At 38.5% G+C, this 22,672-nt stretch overlaps 1 protein-coding gene across 2 annotated transcripts in view; it reads left to right on the forward strand.

The window, feature by feature from the left end:
• The window catches only part of GRK7 (G protein-coupled receptor kinase 7), a 30,388-nt gene extending 8,143 nt beyond the window's left edge, over positions 1–22,245 (forward strand). The window contains exons 3-5 of one of the 2 annotated variants that reach the window (XR_012581630.1): positions 7,699–7,970; positions 12,110–20,587; positions 20,963–22,245. Coding sequence is in view for 1 of the 2 variants with exons in the window: in XM_005489456.4 (XP_005489513.1) it covers positions 7,699–7,970; positions 12,110–12,452 (615 nt within the window). In the remaining variant the exon portion in view is untranslated. Of the gene's footprint in view, positions 1–7,698; positions 7,971–12,109 lie in introns of both variants that reach the window. The other variant, XM_005489456.4, reaches the window with a different exon arrangement.
• The last annotated feature ends 427 nt before the right edge of the window (positions 22,246–22,672 follow it).

The following is a 22,672-nucleotide window of genomic DNA, read 5'->3' on the forward strand; positions in this document are numbered from 1 at the left end:
CTGTGAAAAATAACATAAACATATTTTTGTAGTATTTATAAAAGTGCATTCATGTCTTCAGAGGTTTCGGGCTTCTTCACAGTTTTCCTGTGCTATGTTTTATATATTTGAAGGACATCATAATATTTTTATAGGAAAAACATGTTTTGGTTAAAATCTTACTCAAAATGTCCTTTTGCCCTCCTGTATGTTTGTTTATTATAAGATTCTATTTCTTAGGAAAACACAAGGAAATCTATTTAGATGTTCCTGAAACTAACAGTTTAATTTCCAGGCAGCTGAAAAGCAGGAGGAGGGTTTAGACTTGTGAAATAAAAAATAACTCAGCAAGCTATTCTACAGTTGACCTTTGTTCACTATCACATGGCATTCTTATTGGATAAGATTCTGTAAAAATTTCTTCTTCGTTTGCTCTTTGAAAAATGACAGCTCTTCATTTGCTCAGAATTAGAAGAACTTGCAGCTGTTTTTCTTACACATTTTGAAGTGTGACATGTAAAATTGATGATATTTTTACTAGCAGAAGTGGGTTCCTAAAAATGTTGATAATCACAGTTGTTATGAGGTGCGTTGTCATGCCAGGTGTTTGAGATTTTTGTCACATCTGAAATGTACTTTACAGAATGCAGCCTTACCCACAGTGTCTGTAGGGTCAGTTGGGATCTGTGCAGGGTCCTGAGGGAGCAGGCAGAAGTGCTCACCATCACTTCCCATCATGACTTCCCCAGCAGTCCCAGAGAACCCAGGAGGTCCCAGTTGGCTGGATTTAGCAAATGTGGTGCCCATCCACATGAAGGGCTAAAGGAGCATCCAGGAAACTCCCAGCCTGTCAGCCTGGCCTTGTAGCAGAGTAAATCCCCCTGAGTGTGGGCATGCAGCTCATACAGGACAGCCAGGGGATCACGCCCAGCCAGCGTGGCTTTAGGAAAGGCAGGTCCTGCTTGAGCAGCCTCATCTCCTGCCACGACAGAGGGACCTGCTCTGTGGATGTGTCTGTCTGGACTGTCTAAAGCCTGTGTCACTGTTTGCTCCAGCATCTCCTGGAGAGCGTGGCTGCTCAAGGCCTGCACAGGTGCTCTCTCTGCTGGGTGAAAACAGGCTGGATGGCCGGGCCCAGAGACAGGTGGGGAACGGAATCACATCCAGCTGGCACCTGGTCACTGCTGGGGTTCCCCAGAGCTCGTCCTGGCACCAGCCCTGCTTTATGATCTGGACAAGGGGAGAAAGTGCACTGTCAGGAGTTTGCAGACAGCACCAGGTTGGGTGGGAATGCAGATCTGCTGGAGGGCAGGAAGGCTCTGCAGAGGGATCTGGACAGGCTGGGGTGATGGGCTGATGGCACTGCTACAGGGTTCAGTGAGGCAAAGCAGCAGGTCCTGCACTTGGGTCACAACAACCCCCTGCAGACTGCAGGCTTGGGGAAGAGTGGCTGGAAAGCTGCCCAGTGGGAAGAGAGAGGTGTTGGTCAGCAGCTGGCTAAACATGAGGCAGTGTGTGCCCAGGTGGGCAGAGAGTCAGAGGCATCCTGGCCTGTGGCCAGCAGGGCTGGGCAGTGACTGTTCCCCTGTGCTCAGCGCTGGTGAGGCTGCACCTTGAATCTGTATTCAGGTTTGGGCTTCTCACTACCAGAAAGACACTGAGGTGCTGGAGTGTGTCCAGAGAGAGGCAGTGGAGCTGGGAAGGGTCTGAAGCACAAATCTGGTGAGGAGCAGCTGAGGGAACTGCAGAGAGGAGCTCAGGGGGACCTCACTGTTTTTTACAACTCCTTGACGGGAGGTGGTAGCAAAGTGGGGATTGGCCAAGTGTTTTGTTTGTCCTAAATGCTCCATCCTATAATATCTGATTGCTTCCCTGTCTGTGAATGCCATCTCATGTCTTCTCATGACACGTCACTGAGGTGGGGGTCTAAGCAGGCTCTCTCTCCAGTCAGGATCTGAGGCAAAGCTTTACGTGTGATCATGCAAGAAGGAAGTGGGGAGCTGCTCTAGAATCCAAAGTTAAGATTCATGCCTAGTTACTGTATTGTCCTTTCTCAAGCCCTTTGACTTCCATACAGCAAGAATCTAAACTGAAACCATGTTGTACCTGTGTCTATTTCTCTTCCCAAGGAGGAGCACACAGAGAGCAGTCCCTACTGCACAGAGTGGCTTTTTCTCTTTTGTTGCGCAACTTCCTTTATTGCAGTGATTACTGATGACCAAACTTAAAAGATGAAAAACCAAAACTGAATTTTTTTACTATTCCAGTTAGTGACTTTGAATCCAGGGCCATTTTTTCTTTTTTTCTAATATAGCAAAAATCTGGTTTGTACCTTTTGTGCTTTTGCCTGTGGGGGCTTTTTTTAAAGCACACAGCTTTCCCTATGAAAATTATGTTCTTATGTGAAAATCAAAAAAAGTTTGATCTTGAATCTTACATAAGCATGTGGGATTCATATGCTTATGTAAGATTCAAGATCAAACATGGGATTGGAGCTCCTAAGCTCCAATATTGTCTTTCTCATTATCTTCTCCTGCTACTCTGAAGATTCCTCCTTGTGCTCTCCTGAATCAGCAGCCCAACAATTCATGATGGGCCATCCCATCAAAAGATCCCTCCTTCTGCTAAGCATTAACAGTCTGCATAAGGATCTTTATTCTGTGTGACTTTCCCGAGTGCCTTTTGCCCTATTTAGATTTACTTCTATCTTCTTTAAAAAAAACCAAAAACAGTTGCCTACTGATTGGGTCAGCTAGTTTCTTGTTATTGTATGAACATATGGTGAGAAACTGGAGGAACTGCAGTCCTGTGTAACTCATTTAAATTATGCTCTGTTCCTCCTCACAGTGACTTGGGAGAAGAATTAACGTGGTGAAGTGAGTGACACAGGCAGATCAGTGTTCTCCACATCTAGGGCCTGCTAGCTTGTGTGCAGGGAAGAGATTTCTGTGGTCTGTTCCTGCATTCCTGCAGGGTCTATTAAGGCCATTGCTGAGGAGTGGAGGAACAGCTGGACAAGAGAACAAAGCAGGCAGTGGCACCCCTTGGAGGAAGGAAGGACCGAGCCCCAGGAAACAGCTGATAGAGCTAAACTCAGCTTGTTTTTTTTCCTCTGTTCAACAGTTCTTGTGCCATGGCAAACAAAAGATAGACATTCTGATTTGCTTTACTGTTTGGTTTGTTATATCAATTGAGTTTGTTTTGCAGAGATCTGTGGGAAAAGGTAGCAAGATCTAAATGCTAAATCCCATTTCTCGCCATTTGCCTGTTTCTGTGCTGCGGAAAGCCCCAGAGTTGTGTCTTTGCTGCGTGCACCTGCTGGAGCTGGCACAGGGCGCTGTGGAAGGGCTGTCCCTGGCAGAGGGACGGGGGAGCTGCTGCCCTGCAGGCCTGGTTCTGCTCCCAGCTCTGCTGTGCCAGGTGCCCCTGCACTGCACTGGGCTCTGAGCGCACTTAGTGCTTCTCAGCATCACATCTTGAATTACTAAAAGATTGTAATTATGTGACCTTTGAAAAATTTATGCAGGATCGCATTTCACAAAAGAAACATTTGTACACTTTCAGATGAGTCATTTCTACTATGCCCTGTCAAATCACTCTCAAAGCAATAATTCCACTCAACAGAACTTCTTTGCTAATGTAGCCAAGGGCGGCATTTGATCATTACATTTTAGAGGATTACTGAAAAATTATCTTTGGGTTGTTCTCAAGGTAGTGAAATAAAGGGAAAGTAGATCTGTGAACCTTTTTCAAAAGCAATTAAAATTTAATTGACTTAAATTTATTGACTATTTTTATAATTCAAGCAGCATATGCAAGTAAACCATCCTGCTTATCACAAAAGACAATATTAGATGGAGAGCAAGCAAAAAATAGCTAGTGTTGTATTGACTAGGCTTTAAAAAGTTCTGTGCCTCTACAATGGCATAAGAATTCTGTCTCTAGTAAAAAGTTGGGATAATATAACATTCTTTGTCATGTTTGTGATATTTTTATAAGATGTTGCCAGGTCAGTGAAGGTGTAATATCACATGTTTGTGTCTCTGCAAGATCCCTTGATTAATTAACATATATGTTCAAATGGTTCCTTGTGTATAATTCCTGGGAATTATACAGGAAAGAAGAGAATAATGTGCTTAGTCTCACTCAAAACCCACTGAACATCCTAATAGTGTAGAGTTGACAAGAAAGGAATTAACTTTGAGTATGGGTTTTTTATTTCCTCTGTTTCCATTGAAAGAGTGAAATTTGTCCATGGAAAGTAAGATCTAGTAAGAAAAAGTGGATTTTGTTTAATATACAGCTTCTGAATTCACTTGTCAATTGTACAGAATGAAAACCTCTGCAAAATCATACAAACCTCCTGATTTTTTGTATGATAGACATTCCAGTATCCCATACTAGAGATATCCATCCTGAGGCATGATCAGATAATTCTAACTGAATTAAATACTCAATACCAGTCTGTGGGAAATAGACCCCTTCAAAAAATAATGCATTTATCTTTTGTGGTAGCTTTTAATTTCTTTGCTTTCTGTCCTTTTTTTTTTAATTTTTGCACTAGAATATAATTTACAGTATACTTATTTACTCCACACCTGCCAAGAGTAATTTACTTTCCTTCACTTTTGCTTTGGGAATCAGTAGATAAATTTTCCCCCTAATACATTATTTTTTGTTTCACTGCTAATGAGAGTTGGACAGTTTAATAACTCCCTTCACAAAACTTCTGTTTTACCTCCTTAGATAAACCTCTCCTGAGGCTTTCCTGCCTTTCCTGTTGCCCTGGGATCTCTCTGTTCCTGGAAAGATGATCTGATTTTTACATCTTGTTCTCCATAATGATTAGTGTAGGGATATTAGGTATTACCTTCCCTCTAATGCTGCCTACTCTCCAAAGATAGAAATAAATCTTGATTTGAAGGATCTATGTCCTTCCAGGTGCTGAATAATTCCTTATTTCTGTTCTCTAATATGGCAAATGCTAAAGGCTTTAGCATCTTTCTCCGCAAATCATTTTGCCAAAACTATACATATAGAGAAATAGGTGGAAAAGGCTAAAATTTAAGCTCTTTTCTTCCTATCTTCAAATTCCTGCTTTGTTAAAAATAGAGTTTTGTGTATTTCTCCCTCCTTATTGTTTTTTTTCCCCCTTAAAAATCCCTGTTCACATTGTGAAATGTGTTTGCTTCTGCTATAAAATTGTCACGTTTTAGTGCATTTTAAAAATCTCAAATCTTATAAGATCCAGTTTAGATTCCTGCTTCTTGGCCTGTTCCTTCATTGTGAATAGAAGGACAGCTTCAGGGTTGGGAGAGCTTTGGTTTTAGATTGGAGTTTGGATGATATTCTATGAGAAAACCAGCTCATTAAATTCTGAATTGAAATGGTTTGCCATATCAGAGGAATGATATGTTTCTAGACTTCTTCAGATGGAGCTGGATCAGCCCAGTAACAGCTCAAGATTCCAGAGCTACTAATTTAGAGTGTGGAAGTTCAGTTCTTGTTTACATGTAAGCTCACCCACAGCCTGTCACTTCAGCCTGCAGGGAGGCTGTTGTTGGTCCATTCTGTTTTCTGTTAAGTTGTGGTTGTGCTGTCTGTGGTCTGTGGTGCTGGCCTTGCTTTCTCTGTTCTTGAGAAACACAAGCACCATGTCAAAGCAGGGCGTTCTTCCAGATGGTGTGTCCTGCTAGAGCCTGCCTTGAACATGCCCATGGAACAGACTGAACTTACTTGGCAATTACTTCTTCTGAAAAAACAGCTGTGGAAGAGAAGATACAAGTGGAAAGAAACAGTCTGAGAGGAGCTGCCTTGAGACACATCTGTGACAGTAGATTTCTGACTTTTCCATGTCAGATGTATCCAGGTTCTGAATGCTGATGCTAAGTTGCAGCAAAGTAATCTCTTATCAAAAGGACCATATTGTGCTGTCAGGGCACATTTTGATAATAATGTGATTCAATAGTTCTTCAAGGCATTAGTGCCCTAACTTCATCTCAGTAAAAATAAGAATGTTTATTGCTTCCCAGAAGGAGAAAAAAAAGCAAAGAAAAAAGAGTTCCAGAAACCTATTTAGAGCTGTGTTTACTAATCCACAGTGAGCTCTGTGTGCAAGCTTTTGTATCAAAGTTTCTCTACTACTTTCACCTCTCCTCTCCCTTCTAGGTTTTCTGAGGCCAGATGGATCTGGGGTCTGTGGTCTGTGTTTGAGCATTTGTCCCCTTCTCTGAACAGAGCAGCAATCATACCTAAAAATGTAATACTGTCAGGGTATCTCTCAATATTTTAGTTAGAGAAACCCACTGTAAGCAGTGCAGATTGCCTGTGGGATGATGTCAGCAGCTGCAGTGCTGTGCTGCTCCTCTGTACTTCTGTAGCTTTAGTGAGAGAGGCAACGGTTCGCTTTTAACCTTTCCTTTTGCTTTCAACCTGACTGATACTTCTGTTCTTCTCATCTCATTTCTGTTTTCAAGTCATATGGAGGATTTTGTTCTATATCCTTAAAAGCAAAACAAAACCCCAAACTACAAGGAGAGAAAATAAAGTGGATTTAATTTTCTGTCTGTTAGGCTTATGCTTTAATTGATGCTAAGATGTTCCCTCTTGCACACATTGTTACAGTAGAGACATTATATGTCATAATGTGTAGTGACACAAGCTGCAGTTTGTGCGGGGACTTGACTTGGAAGTACTGTGCCTAAATTTGCAAAAATCAGAGGGGTTATCCAACCCCATAAAATAAAATTAATCATGAGCATGAGACACAGCAGTAAACATGGGTTCAGCTGAGGAAATGCTGTTGTGATTGAAATCCCACATCCTCACTCATGCAAGAGCGCAGCAGAGAGAGCTGATCCCCCAGTTCCCTGCCAGGTGAATCAGCTCCCTGGGGCCACAGGCAGCAGGAGCTATTTCAGTCCCTGCAGCGTCCCCCAAGGGAAGAGAGCAGGCACATGTCCCTCTCAAAGAGTGGCCATTTCTTCTCTCACAGAAGGGGCCATTTGTGCTATGAATAGTCTTTATTCAGGCATCTTTTTTTAGTTGGGAAGTATGAACTTGTTCCTTCACCTAAATGTGTGTAATTTATTAATTATCATTTTCACAGGTTTACTTTCTTAGAGTGGTTTTTAAGAGTTTTCCTTGGCCCTTGGTGGTAGAACATTTATCCAGAAACCAAGAGGGAGGAAGCTGAGAACTTCCTCATTGCAGCTCAGCTACTGGCTTGATGAGAATTTTCTCACTGGCAGCAGAGCCCTGTGTTGGACCAATTACATAACCATTGCACAGGGTGGGAATGAGTGACTGTTTTGCCTGGGTTTTGTATTTTTTAAAATCTTACCACGTTGATTGCTACTCGTGTTTACACACCAAAACTAAGAATATCTTCAATGAAAAAAAAATGGAGGAAGTAAGCAAGCTAGCCATGAATTTAAAATTAAACCACTTTTAGGTAGAAATTGCACTGACATTTCAACTTTGAAAAGCATCTTTAAGACAGTTTTCTTATGTGCCAAGGTGTTTAAAGAGAGATATGGTCCATGTCCTATAAAAGTTATACCTCACCAATTCTAGATTTAAAAAAAGGTCAGGGTTTCTAGATACAAAATATATCAGTAGAATTACTAATATTTTGGAAGAATTATAGACTAGTCTGTTTAACTGCATGCATTTCACTCCTGGCATTGTAAAGTAAACCTGTCTGTGTGTTTGCCATAGGCTGGCACAAATGGCTACATGGCTCCCGAGATCCTGAAGGAAGAGGACTACAGCTATCCTGTGGACTGGTTTGCTATGGGCTGCACTATTTATGAGATGGTTGCTGGGAGAACACCATTCAAGGATTTCAAAGAAAAGGTCAATAAGGATGAGGTTAGAAGAAGAACTCTGGAAGATGAGGTGAAATTTGAACATGCTGGCTTTACAGAAGAAGCGAAAGATATTTGCAAGCTGTTTTTGGCTAAGAAAAAAGAGGAACGTTTGGGAAGCAGGTATGCCTTCTCAGTCTCAGTGCAAGGGAAATTAAAGCTGCAAGCAATATAGTTATTTCACTCATTGCAAAAATAGGTTAGGACTTCACTTTCTACAGAGTAATGGATTTTCCCTTTCACTTCTAGGAAGAAAGAGGTGGAAAGTATTGAAGATAATATGGAAATAAGGAATATTGTTGCAATAGTGTGATCATCTATCCTCACTCCAGATGACTCATAGGAGTTGTCTTCTTGTTATTTTCTGTGTTAGACTCTATATAGTTTTGGGAGAAAGAGTCAGAAGGGTTTTTCTTACACGTTCTTTCCTAAAGATAAAGGATATTTCAGTGGCCACCTGCATCCCTGCTAGTGCAGACTGAATGCAGATATCAGGCTGTAGTGCTTACTGGAATGATGTGGGCAGAAATCCAGATCTGCAATGTGGATTCTCTTCCCTGCAGATATCTAATTTGCAAGGCTGCATCATTGGCTTCTAACTGAAGAGACCTTAACCCCTCTGTTTTGCTCAAGTGCTTTTAAAAAATGCTGTAGAAGTTCTGGTCATCCTGACTCATTCCAGGGAGAAAAAGAGTATTTGGCACAAATTCCTATAAAGCAAAACATTTCTGGGCATTTCAGAGGTGGCTTTGGGTTGATGAACACTAGTGGATTTATCCATGACTTAGCAGTTTTAAGGAAATGTTCAATAAGAAGAGAATTGCAAAGCTAAACCTTGTAATATTTAACTTGTAATAGCTCTGATCCCTCTGATATGTGCTTGTGTGTGTGTATAAATAATTTAGTGCATTTCTATTTAGACAGATTGCAGATCTACATTTGCGATATAGACAAATTAAAGAAATATAATAAAAATGTGAAAAATTAATAGGAAACCAATAATATCTATCTTTAGAATACACAATGATTTGAATAATCTGTAAACAGAGATGGATGTATCAGGTGCTTTTCCAGTCTAAAGGTGGAATTGACAAAGCATCTCATTGAGAAAGCAGAGATAGTCTTCTAAATTTATATTTCATAGCAACGTGAAACAGTTTTTCAAAATGTTAGGCAAACATTTGTCTAAAAGAATTAAATCTAATGAAATATAATAGATCATTAATACACATATTCTTAATATTCTGTTGCTAAATGAGGACAGCTACTCTTGTGCCCGATGAATTTTCCCAGCAACTGTGTAAGGAGAAAAAAGTTATTTTCAGCATATGGAGTATGTTTAATACAAACTCTATATTGTTTTAGTATGTTTTAAAAGTTTACTTTAAAAGTAAATTTAACACAAAAACATTCAGATCACTCTAACTTAAAGTCAGCATACTTTGCAGACATTTGGACTTACAGCACTTTGTGAAGTAAACAAATTTCAGAGTAGGGGAAAATGAAATTTAGAATTGTGTCTTGGTTGAGGTCATTCAGCAAGTCTGAAACAAAACCAGTAACAGACTATTGACTTACTGTAAGCACATTGCCTTTTCCAGGGGAATAATTTACAATCTTTCTGCCTGCTTTTTGTTCCATAACTTCTCAGCAAAATGCGAAATGCACACAGAAGGGTTAATGCCCATAGTAGCTTTAATTTTCTGCTGTTGAAGATATCCTTCCTCTGATGTGTCATACTTGGAGAAGGCAGACAATAAATAGGATGTATACCCTGGGCATGATACAGAATAAAAGCATGCATGAACCTCTTAAACAGGGTGATACTATTCAGGACAGCTGTGTGTTATGTAAAGATTAGCACTGTAATTCTCCTAAGGACAACAAGAGCTTGGGTTATCCACAGCACTGCCTGTTGCATAAGTTAAAGCTGCTCAAAGACAGCTTTATTTTGTACACCTGACCTTTTAAAACACTCCACTCTTCTACTGAAGATGTGGTTTCACTAGCTAACTCAGGGAAGATGTAGCCCCTTTTCTCCACTCAAGTATTTTGAGATTAAAATCTCAAATCCTGAACCTGTAAAGTGATTTAATTTTTTTTAATGGAAGAATACAAAATTGACCAAGTTCATTTGCTCTTCCTATTAAAGTTATGTAAAAATGCAGTTCACAGAGGATGAGCTCAAGTTCCTGTCCAGCTAGTTGGAAGATGTCTCAGTTCCAGTAGATGGCATTCATGTAGCTTTACATTTTTTAACTTTTTATGGTTTCAGGACAAGGAACACTGCAGCAATCCATTTTGCTGCCTCCACCAGTTTCTAGTGCTCTTTGGTTTATGTTACAGAAAGGAAAAGCAAAATAAGGGGAGATTTTTGTGAGTGCCTCTGCCCAGTCAGCACTCCTGGCTTACCAGTGTCCCAGGACACCAGTTACTTTGAACAGTAGCTGAAATGCATTTCAGGCTAACAGTGAATGTAAATAAATAATTTCAGACTTCTCAAGTACTTGGTTATCACTGGCTAGGTAAGGTAGGAGATGATTATGCAAGCCTATGGATATGCAGAAATCAAGATCCTTAATCTGTACATTCATAATTTTGTTCATATGGTGCTTTGGGGTTGAAAACATAATATTTTTCATTGCTCAGCGTGCCTGGATGGCAGCATCTACCATTCTTCATGTTGTGGCATCCTGCTTATTCATGGTGGTGCACCACAGTGGGTAGCAGCTGGTGGTGGCTTGCTCAGAAGAACTGGGCAGCAGAGGTGCAAAGTAACAATTTTCCAGCAAGGGGCTGAAAAGAGCAGCTGGTGGTTTCATCTCTGCTGTGCCCAGGGAGCACCAGGGCAGGCCAGAAGCACAGCAGGCAGCGTGAGGAACAGGCAGTGGTGCCAAGGTGGAAGAGCTGTTCTGCATACATGGAAATTAAGATTTAAAAAAATAAAGATTTTTCCATAATCACACAAATCTGCTGCTTCTGTATGGTGCTTCTGCACATTTGTGAAGATAAAAACACTTGCCAAAGGTTTGCATTACATTTTATTCATATAACATTGTCTACAAATACATGAGGGCTTGCACTTTGCTAAGTTTGATTTTGTAAGGAGATTGGAAAAAAGCTGTGTTAGGAACTACCATTTTCTGGGGCCAAAACACAGACAAATTTGATTTTCCTATATTACTGTTTTCAAGAGCAGTGCATCCATAAATATGTTAAAGAAAGAATGCATAGGTGTGGAAAAGACAGGGCTCCTCTATGCTCCACCTTTCTCTAAAATTCCAAATTCAGACTTTGCATGCCTTGACACTAGAGGCACAGTTCAAAAGCTGTGGTCTTTGGTCATGTTTCAACAAGCACACGTTTGAGGCTCAGATGATTTTTATCACCAGAAAATATCCCACAAGTCTCGCTACAGGTCTGTAGTGAAACAATTCACTAGTTCTTTTACAGCTGAAGTTCTCCCTGAGGTCTGTAATTGTTTTTTGTAAGATTTATTTAACTTAAGCATTTACAATTATTTAGTCCTTTCTTGTTTTTATTATTAGGTTTTAACTATATTAATAAAGGATTATATTTGTGACAGTGGCACATCTGCTTTTGTTAACGTCATCATCTGTGAATCTCTTGCCTAAAAACATCTTTGTTAATTTATAAGAGTAGTTACTTTGAATGAACTGTCACTATAAGTGGGATTGTTTATTTGAGTGACATAACTGAGTTTTAGGATATAAATGTGTAGATGCTTTAAATTAAGATAAAATGAGAATTTGCATTTGTCACCAGCTTCCTGTTCAGACTGTTGCTGCTCAGAGTTGGTCTATAGATGTATTGACCCAATATACCCCATTCTAGAGTTTCATACATTCTTACCCTCTGGTACAGATACTCTTATCCCATAGATACAGAGCCAATCATTGAACTTCCCTTGTGGGACAGCAGATCCAGTACTCCCCCTCTCCTCCCTGCTGCAGGTTCAGTTCTGGTGGAAGTGTAGCTTTGGCTGGGGTGTCCCAGATGCAGCTCCTGCCTGGGCTGATTTACCCTGAGAGGTGCAGGAATGGCATCAGAATGTTTTCAGCTGCTCAGATTATGCTGTACTATCCAGCATTCCTTGGTTAGGAAAAAAGGAATTGTGTTGCATGATGTATATATGTATCTATATATGTATATCTAAAGTACTGTCATGTACAAAACACAGACACTCCTGTATCTCTCTGAGAGCAAAACACGCTGATGGACAAACTTTTGTTTTATTGCAGGAATGAAGACGATGACCCAAGAAAACACAGCTTCTTCAAAACGATAAATTTCCACAGGTTAGAGGCAAACCTTGTTGACCCTCCATTTGTGCCAGATCCATCAGTTGTCTATGCCAAAGATGTTGCAGACATTGCTGACTTCTCTGAAATACGAGGAATTGAGTTTGATGACAAAGACAAGAAGTTCTTCAAAAAGTTTGCGACAGGTGCTGTCCCTATACCCTGGCAGGAGGAAATCATCGAGACGGGACTGTTTGACGAACTGAACGACCCCAACAGAGTGGTTTCTGGAGGTTATGCAAACGGAGGGGAAGCTAAGTCAGGAGTTTGTTTGTTGTTGTAATTATATCGTTACCAAAAAGAGTAGAAACCACCTCAGAACTTTCCATATTCTGACTCTGTTTCAGAAACTCAGTACACCTGTTTGAGAAGAGCCAGCCAGTGTAATGTGACATTGACAGGCTGTGTAGGACCACCAGCTGAATAGACTGTATTATTTTCCTTTGCTCTAAGAAAGGAGATATTTTTGTGTTATTGGATATGAATCAAATGAAGACCCATATTTCTCCAAGAAGCTTAGAATAGAAATTCTGAAATACAGAAAGCATTGTTAGAGTGAAGAGGCAAAGCTTTTGAAAATGACTGTTTCTGCTTTCAATACAATGAATCATTATTTTTCTTTCTTTTTTTCTTGTTATTTTTACTAACATTTCCTCTTTATTCCACAGTTTTCAGGAAGGATTTTTAAATTTTCAGGTAATCTCGTACAGTGGAGCTCATATACCCTGTCAAACTTGGAATCTTACTGGCTAGCCAGTCTGTCTGTTAAATTCTGTAGGGTTTTGGGTGGTTTATTGTAATATGTTCAAATTGTCATAAGATAGAAAGAAAGCTCTACATATCACTTGGAAATAAGAACAACAGGATCAAACTTTTTTCAAAAGTGATTTTAATGGAGTGAAGATAAGATTGCACCAATGCAATGGAATAAAGCATTTATTTATTTATTATTATTAAGTGTATTCTTATAAGTGATAATACTATATACAAAGAAAACATATTTACAAGTAAATACACATTCCTTTTGGCAATTTTAAAGTTTTATCAGATTTCCTGATAATTTTTCTGTATTTTGGTGATAAATTAAGCTACAGATAGATCAAAGCAATTTGTAATTGATTTTTACAATACATTTATTTCAGTGTAGTGTAGATTTTAATTCAAGTTGCAAAATGCATTATACTGTTGAGTGGTGTAATGGTGAAAAAGTTATGTATGCAAGTTGAAACTATCTTCAAATGTTTATTGATTGTAATGCAAATTTTGAAGTGTTTTTATTTTTCAATTTTATGACAACCTAAATTGAATTACTTGGGAATATTGCTATGAATACTTGCTACTGGTGAAGTGTATTACTCATGAGATGCCTCCTGCTGATTTTCTGTGATAAGAAAATAGGCAGTTGTTCTTTGCACAACTTTTAAAACTGACCCTGCACATGCTGGTCACTGTCATCTATCCAGCCATAATTTCCATTGACTGAAGTGGAAGTGGAAGCTGCTTCATTCCTTGGAGACCTGGAGGCTGCAAATGCCCCATTTTCTGTTTTTCATACAGCAAACTTCTTACTGAACTCAAGGACTTCTTTTGGCTAGACACTGGTATGAACTCACATGTCTGTTTCAGAGGAGGAAAACCTGTATATACAATGTCTTCTGTACTCAGGTCTGTCATGTGGAACACTGGTATTGGTATTTATTTATAACCTAATAGCACGTCCCAAACTCTTAAGTTTTAAATACTGTAAGTATTTTAGTCACAGCTAAGTAATACATTGGTAATACTTTGTGTTGTTCTGAGTAGAAAAAGAATTGCTCTTTTTTCCTTTTAAATTTGCTTTTCCGGTGCTTTATATACTTAATATTGAAGTGAAAAATCAAGAACAGTTTTACTTAGGATTAGTGGGTAATTCTGTTTATGAATTATGAGCATAAAATTGTCTGCCTTTTGAATGGAGACTTTCTGTGAAATAATTTAAAACAATATAAGTGGAATTCTGTTTTTTTAATTGAGAAGGATGATCCTGAAAGATGGTGAAAAGCAGAGGAGGTTGAGAGAAGAGTGATGTCGTCCTGGCATGGATTTACAAGAGTGCTTCCACTATTGACATCCACTGATTTTATTTCTCATTGCTCCCACCTGTAGAAAGCTCTTACAGTGGTAGTAAATACACTAGAGTAGTATATTTAAGAAGCCAAGACAGAAAACTTTGTTCTTACCTGCATTTTAAAAAGCCCACAAAACACAAAGTTACACAAAACCCAAACCACCACCTGATTGCAGCTAGGGGAGACATGTTAGTGCTAGTGGCATCAAACCTTTCTCCTGAATTGATATACCTCAAATCCAATGAAAAAGCTGTTTCAAAAACCCTCCAGAACCATAAAGCAGAACCATCCTCTGAAATGGCCATAGGTTTTCCAGTGCATAACTGAGTTTTAAATTGCCATTTGGAAGGAGGTTATGTATAGACAGAACCAGAATTTAATGTCTTGTTAGAATCACATATTGCCGGTGATAGTGGGTGCTGCAAGGCTGCATTTTTCAAAATGTGTTGCAATACTGAGATCTGTGAATTTGGGACACCCTGTGGGCTTAACATTGGGTTATTTAGTTTTAGAAATGTTGTGGTGTCAGTAACCCCAGCAGGATGTGCATCAGTGAGATCCATAATGTTAAGTGTTTCATGAATCATTCAGAGTAACACATCAAAGTCTGATAATGCACAGTTTGGCACAGTGTATGACAGAGAAGAATGTGTTAGTTTGAAATATTCATTTTAATTTTCTAAATTCACTTTTCACAACATGAACAACTTCTTTTTGCACCTTGGAAGGGAGGCAGGGCAATTATTTCTGTATTCCCATTAGCACTTTCAGTGAGTCTTTAAAAAATTATTTTCACCTTTTTTTAAAGAATCTGTGAAATACTTTGTTCTTTCCTTCTTCCTGCTACTGTAAAATTCCTTGTTAAACTTTCAGGAGCAAAGTTCTTTCAACAACCTGCTTCACCTTAACAAAAAGCCAGCAATCCCAAAAGATTTACATGTTCAGTGAATTGTCTTACTGCAACCAAAGATGCTACTTGTGTGAGTAAACTTAAATGAATATGCAAGTGTTGCAAGAGCAGGGCCCAAGTCAAAAGTAGTGACCAGGTCACTGGATGTTTATGATAGAAAATGAGGGATGACTGGGGGAGGAAAATAGCCATGTGGTTGTGGATTACTTGAGTTGTTGTGGCAAAAGGAAATTATGTAATTTGAAACTGCAATTTTTTTCTTCTAGTTATCTCACTTTTTCCTGCTTTGCCAATGTGGTGTCTCACTCGGCTGCCTCGTTTTCCAGCAGACAAGATGCATTTGAGTGCTAATATAATCTAAAAAACTGAATTGTGAACTCTATTGCATTAAATGCCATTTGTGACAGGTTCCAGGGTGCCGTGGCCACTCTGCAGGCATTGTACAAACAGTGCTGTCTTCGCTGCCGTGTTTTTCTCAGCCCAGCTGCTGGAACAGTTTGGTAACTCTGACTGTAGCAAGCGGTTGATGTGTTCTTACAGGAACATCATTTAAAGTTCAACAACACTCCTGCTGCCTCTGAAAGGTATAAGAGAAAGACCTTTCCCTTGAATCTCAAGTCCAGATTTTCTTTGATGCTACCTCTGTTCCCCTTACCATTACTCCCCTCATTTCACTGAGCACAGAGACAAATGATGCTTGTTATTATAATATTTACCTAATGAAATAATTGTTCACAGAGATTATTTCTCAGTGGCACTGAGTACCTTCAGTTGTTCCATCACATAGGCTCAATAAACACCTTGTGCTGCAGCAAGTAGTTCACATTTATATTCCAGTATGAAATAGATTTAGTAATAGGAACCTGTGTGCAAATTCCTGGCACATCTTCAAAGTGGCATCTTTATTAGGGAAGGCAGCTTAACATTAAGCTAAGAGCATCATAACAAATATAATACTTGAGATAGTTATTTCTTCAAATATAAACTAATGCCAGTACAGAAGTAAGATGAGATCTGTACTTAGAGCAGATGCCTGAAATTGTACAGTTGTAGTTATAAAGTGATGCATGGTTTTATATACTTTTAATATCAGCGTTTTTTAAGAAACAAAATGCTTATAATACTGTGTTTAAAATATTCTCACTTTTAATCATATATCTGTAACATTTTTCTGATCTGAATATCCACATCTATGATGAGGATAAGTAAGTATGCTGATGTTATTTACCTTAAAAAGTACAAATTGCTTATTTAATGTTATGACAATAGGTCTTATCTTTTTATCATTAGTTTTTAATACCAAAACATTTAATCTCTTTATGCTGTAATGAATTGTAGAAGTATTTTTATTATAGACAATGTTTATTCCTCCATAATAGGATTTTAAATAAGATCTTAGCAACTATGGCTCACAGCTCTATAGAAGCACTGAAAATCCTTCCAGTTCTGGGACTTCTGCTAAAAGGAAAGTGTACATTTTTCCTGTGTCAGACACATCCATTTTGAAACGTGCAGGTGGAAGAAGGTACTGGTGCTTTCCAGTTTGAGACCTGATGTGTAATGTTTGGGTAAAGGTCAATTGTGGTCAGGGCAGCTCAGGGAGTGCATCTGGAGCTTTGTGCCACAGCAGCCTTGGGGAGTTGCATGGGCACAGTGAGGAGAGCATGGACAGACACTGCAAACCAGCTCAATTCAGCACAGGACATTTTATGATTCAGCACTGCCTCATTACAGCAAGGAACATTCAATCTGGTATTTAATTTAAAAAAAGACCAAAAGAATAATGTTTCTTAGGAAATCATTGCTTGGTATTTCTCCTGAGTTTCACTTATCTAACTGTGTGAACCTGAGCAGAGCTAGTGTAAAATTCTTACCTGTTAGCACTCTTCCTTGGGGAGTGGAAAACTTTTTGGCACCTCTTGCCTGGAAAAGCAGAAGAGTAAGAGCACAGAGGGTGTCACTGTGTCTCTTGGAATGCAAGTACCTTTATCCATGGGAAAACATGCCTGCTGATGTCTGTAGCACCCTTCTCCTGAGTTCCTTTCCTTTTATATGGCATAAAAGATGGTCCTTATACTTACCCCATTGTGTATCCTCTCCTGTCACCTGCAGAAAACTGGCACAATTGTGAATGAAGCCATTTCAGTTTTCAGGGAAACTTACTGTTATTTCTGTATCTTGGGCAGGCTAAAGGTACCATAAACAACAGCTGTCAGTACTATTTAGCACTGACCCAAAGTGGTGAAATGCTTTTGTTGGGAAAAACATGGGAAAAAACCCCTGTGAGTATTTTTGAAAGAGCTTCTGGATATGTTAGGTCTATTCCTTTCCTTTTGACAATTTTGGGGCAGCTGTAGTGGTTAATTCCTCCCTTTCCTGTTGACCAAGCTCAGGCACAATCTGGTTTAGTAGTTGTTTTATCCTGTTGATGCTCTTTATCCATGTTTTACAATGTCTGACCTTTGTTAGTTGGCCAGTTCTTCCTAGTGTTTTGTTTTCTGGTTAATGTACACTGATATGGTGCTATTACAGTGTTTGGTAGAATGACTTACAAAGAAAGAAAAATTTCATTTTTCTTCTGTACACAAGCATTACTCGAAGTTAAACATAACTAATGAATTCTGACATGTGTTTTATCAGTTGCTCTTTACCAAACTTACATGTTGGCCTGTACAATTCATTGAAGTTGTTCTGACAGTTACATTTTACAGAGTGGAAAGATACAGCCAGGCTGAACAACACACTGTGTACATGTCCTTATGATGGGAGTTCCTCATGATGAATGTTTCCGTGATTCATGTTTTTATAAAGAATGCCAGAGGGATGACTATGGATACATCACTTGTCATAACTTGTAGTTCAGTTAACAATAGTGAAGTAACAGTTTAAAAAAACAGCTATTGTACAGGAATGTTCAATTATGTTTGCTTTGCAAGCCTTCAAGCAGGCATGACATGGGATGTGCTAGACATGTCTCGTGACTTTTGAATGGCTGGGGTAAAAGGGCTACTGCAAGTAAGAGCAGATTTGTGAATCACTCCTCCCTGCAAACATTCCTGCAGCAATACATTCTGTTCCCTCTGCACACCTTTCGGACAGCCTTGGAAGCTGTCTTTTAACTCCAGTGCTGCTCTGCAGTGCTCAGTCTGTGCAAATACATTGATGGAACTACAAAGAGGGAAATGATTCCCATCTCTTGGGACTTCTCAGAGGACACAGAGCAGAACACAGCACTGCAGTGGTATGAGGGCTTGAGGCTGCTGCTGCCATCAGCAGCATGGAAGGCAGGAGTGGCTTTGGGAGTATGAAAGTGGGCAGAAGGAAGTCAGGTTTCCTAATGCATGGAGTCACTTCAGTCCCATGTTAGGAATGGCTTCTCTAGACTGACAGTACAGCTATTTCTTGATTAAAATGGATGATTGGAGTAGAACCAATGAGAGAATGTCTACAACAGGACCAAACAGGAAGGCTCTAAAGCCTTCCTGTTAGTGCATTTCCTTGTAGGAAGGAATTAAATTCATAGTAAGATGTATGGATAATTATTATAATTAGTAGTAATAATAAGAGCAGGATCATAAAGAAGAATCGCTGGCACCAATTTCCAATTTAGCCTGTTACTCTGCAGCAACTTGAAAGAGGCCTGATTTACAAACAAGGCAAAAGAATTCTGCTTCTGTTTCCAAAACATAATACCTTAAACAACAAACACCATGAACAATGTCTTGTTCATGACAACAGGATGTCATGAACAAGAGGAGGAAACTGTCTGGTGAACTTGTACAGGACGAGTTGACAGAACAGTAATCTCAAATATGGCATCTGGTCTAAATCTGTTGTATTCTATCCTACTTATGCAAGAACTGTGAATCTGGTTTGACAACAATCATTAGGCAATTTTTTTTGAAGAATAGAGGAATTTTTTCTTTCTGTTCTTTACAAGGTTTCATCCCATCCTCCAGGCTAACTTCTATCCTATTCCCTACTAGGACATGATACATTAATACAATTTTGCAAACACATGTAAGAGGCCATTTTTGATCCCAAAACTGTGACAAAATTGGTAAAAACAAAACTACCTTGAGAAGATAATGATACATCAGTAATTATCTGGTGTCCAAAAAGATAAGAAATAGGAAATTAATATGTATTAAAAATTAGGCTGTAGTTTAAGGAATATTTTCTTAAGCAAAAAGGAGATATCCATCAGTTCCTTAGTATAACTATTGTCCATGTCTGTAAATAAACTGTATCACTGTTGCAGGCTATTTTAATCAGCATCCACATAGAAGCATTCATCCTAATATTAAGTAAGGTTTGAAGAGACCTATAAATATCTTGCTGCATAGAGTGAAGGCAAAGACTTAATTCTGGATATTTGATTAGGACAGCTAAAAATTTCAATTTTAAGGTATTGCATTAAAGAGGATGAATTCTCTGAGAGGTTGTGAGAAGCTGTAATGATTCTACAGTTATGCATCTATTGATACTCACATCTGACTTTATTTAATAAATAGTGAAAGCAGCAACATTCTCAGTACTTTTTGAAGAAATGTGGGAAGTTGTGTTCTGTAGTTGTAATGCTCAACTGCATCTTTTCGTCAAGTACAGAGGAAGAAATCAGAAAATGTGCTCTTACTAAATTGTAAGGATACTTTGTATGCTGCTTAAAATAAGCTGATAATGCTATTGTCTGATACAACCTAAGAATTTTCATGCTTTCATCCTATAATGAGAGTTCTACTCTGTTAAATCAAGAAATGGATAAATATTCAAATACTGGCTTTCCTAAATTCCACCACCCCAAAAGATTTTTCTCATTTCTGCAGTTCACATTTTTGCTCCTCTCACCATCTTTCTGTGCCAATACTAAATCAAGATGTTGCATTCTTTTTGGTGTGAATGAAAATGTGGTGAGAGATCCTGGATGAAAAGTCCTATCATTCATGAATTCATAATTCTAATCCAGGATCTACTACCCATGAGAACCAAAACTGAGTATGTATTTTTATATTTGGGCTTTCTAAAGGCTCTTAGGTTACTTCAGTTCCAGGCAGGGAAAGGAATAAAGAAATGGACAATCTCTTCAGAATTTTCCATATGCTTTGTTCAGAGAATGGCAGATCAAGTGTTTTAAACAAAGAAAGGAAGGAAACTTTGATTTCTTGCCAAGAGATTGAAACCTCCTGATCTTTTGCCAAGCTAGTTTATTTTGCTGCCAACAGTTTCCTCACCTTAAACAGCTCCTTTTCATCTGCAAAGCTAAGAGCTGTGAAAGAAACAGGCTCTGCAGAATGACAACACTAAGAATCTGCCCTAGTTTATGTAGGGACAGATTCACTTTCCAATTTTGATATGAACCTGAAAACACAATTCTAAGCAATGAATCACCTCAGATGATCTGTAAGCAAATTTTACTTTTTTCTCTAAGTGCATTAAAGTTACTGGCTTTGTGAATGTTGATCTCTTATTGCAAGGGAATTACTTTATTGCTTTTGCTATTGATTTTCAGGATTCCCTATCTTCTGTAAATCCCTGATTTCAGGATTCCATATCTTCTGTATTTAAAAAAAAAAAAAAAGTTGAGATTTACTAAATTTAAGAAACTGAACTCCTTTGAAGTGAATGCATCAGTTCTGAAACTTAATCTCCTTTAAAACTGTTGAGTTAGTTATTGTAGTTACGCCATATCCTCAGTGCTTGTAGTTGTGATTTCAGTGCACTCTCTAAGCAGATATGCAGCACAAGTTCTTAGATATTTCACTATTCCTTTTTCAGTGAGAAGAGCAAGATGATGAAGATGTTTGGTAAAGTCTGAAGTCAAAGGCTGGCCATGGCTACCATATGACAAGGTTTTTAGTTTTATTACACTAATAGACCTAAGACCAGATATGTGTGATGAAATTATCTTCTGTGTAGTAATAGAGTACAAATCTTGCACACCCTTCAGCGTGTTGTCCCAATCATATTATACAGGGCTAATTAATTGAGGACTTAATCATCTACAGGTATCTGTTTAGTCTTTAGCTGAGAGTAAAACAGAGGGAAAATTTTTAATTGGAGAACTGTAAATTAAAACAGTAATGAAAATTACTAATTTTGAGGGGAGAAAGTTGTAATTTGTGAGCTGTATGAACAAACATATTCCAGTTTTTGTCTGGATGGACACAAGGATAATTTGTTATTCTGAGATCCATGTAATGGTCAATGTTCCAGACTGTAAAGTATTGTTCTGAAATGACCATCATATTGGTATTATCTGAAAAAAAGTCATTTAGAAATCAGTTTAAGACAGGATATGCAGGAGCTTAAATCTTCACTTTAATCAGGAGTGGCAGTAAATGCATTAATTGTGTTCTGTTCCTGCAATCTTCCGGTAAGGAGAAAAATAGACTCATTCTGTAAAAGCTATTCTTTTAAATGAACAATGCCTTTTTTTTTTGTTTTTTACAATGGCAACAGAGCAAATGCTGCCTGAATCTTTCTTTTCTCCTTGGAAATATGTTCTGATTTATAGTAAATCAAGTGAAGAACCCTCTATATTAATTTGTTTTTTCCTTTATATAGCTAGCAGACTGCAATTAATGCATGTTCCAGCAGAACTGGTAAATAAGAATGAATAAATGTTTCAGACTTTGCCACACATCTATGGGTCACCTAGATGAAAATATTTGGACTGTTTAGAAGAAATGTATTTATTTTTTACAGTAAGTGAAAACTCTCCTGAAGCCTACAACCAGCAGGCAAAGGCCAGGGCACCTAAAGTGACTGAACATACAAAGCAACTGCAATGAACTTCTGTGTATCCATCTCTAGAGGGATGCGTTACCTACCAATTTCTCAGTTGCTCAACTTACAATTTATAGATTACTGCACAGTCATTTGTATAGTTCTCTGTTTCTAGTGACAACACAAATGATTTTGTCAACATAAAGGTCTTTTATTTCACTGGAGAAGCAAAGCAATGGGGAGGGAGACACAAGGAGAGCCAAGGAAACAGCTTGAGAGCACAGTTTATGTGCCCTGAAGAACTCAATTAAAAATACTTGTTTTTTATAAGAGTCTCTGTGGTCACAGATGCTTATCTGTGTAATACTAAGTGACACCCTAAGGATTTTTTGGGCTATTCTGCTGCTTCAAGTTCAGACTGCAGCATTTTTATTTACTTTATGCTTTATATTAACCCTTTTTAGAACAGGGAAATGTCTTAGAGAAACAAAAAAGCCTATTTTAACTGTATGGTAGGACACACCCTTATGAAAACACATTGTCCTTCTTTTCTGTCTTGAGCAACGGACATGAATTCTAATAAAAGAATAATTCAGATTTCAAGGTGCCAAAAGGATTTCTTGTGAGATTAGTTGTTGAAAAGCAAAACAAGTAGTGTACTGAACCCTGCACACTTGACTCAAGCTGAACACAAACTTAGAAAAGTACCATGGAAGAAGGGATTTTTTATTTAATAGGAATCCTTATCAGATCATTGTC

This window comes from Zonotrichia albicollis, chromosome 9, assembly GCF_047830755.1.
Source record: "Zonotrichia albicollis isolate bZonAlb1 chromosome 9, bZonAlb1.hap1, whole genome shotgun sequence".
Taxonomy (NCBI): Eukaryota; Metazoa; Chordata; class Aves; order Passeriformes; family Passerellidae; genus Zonotrichia; species Zonotrichia albicollis.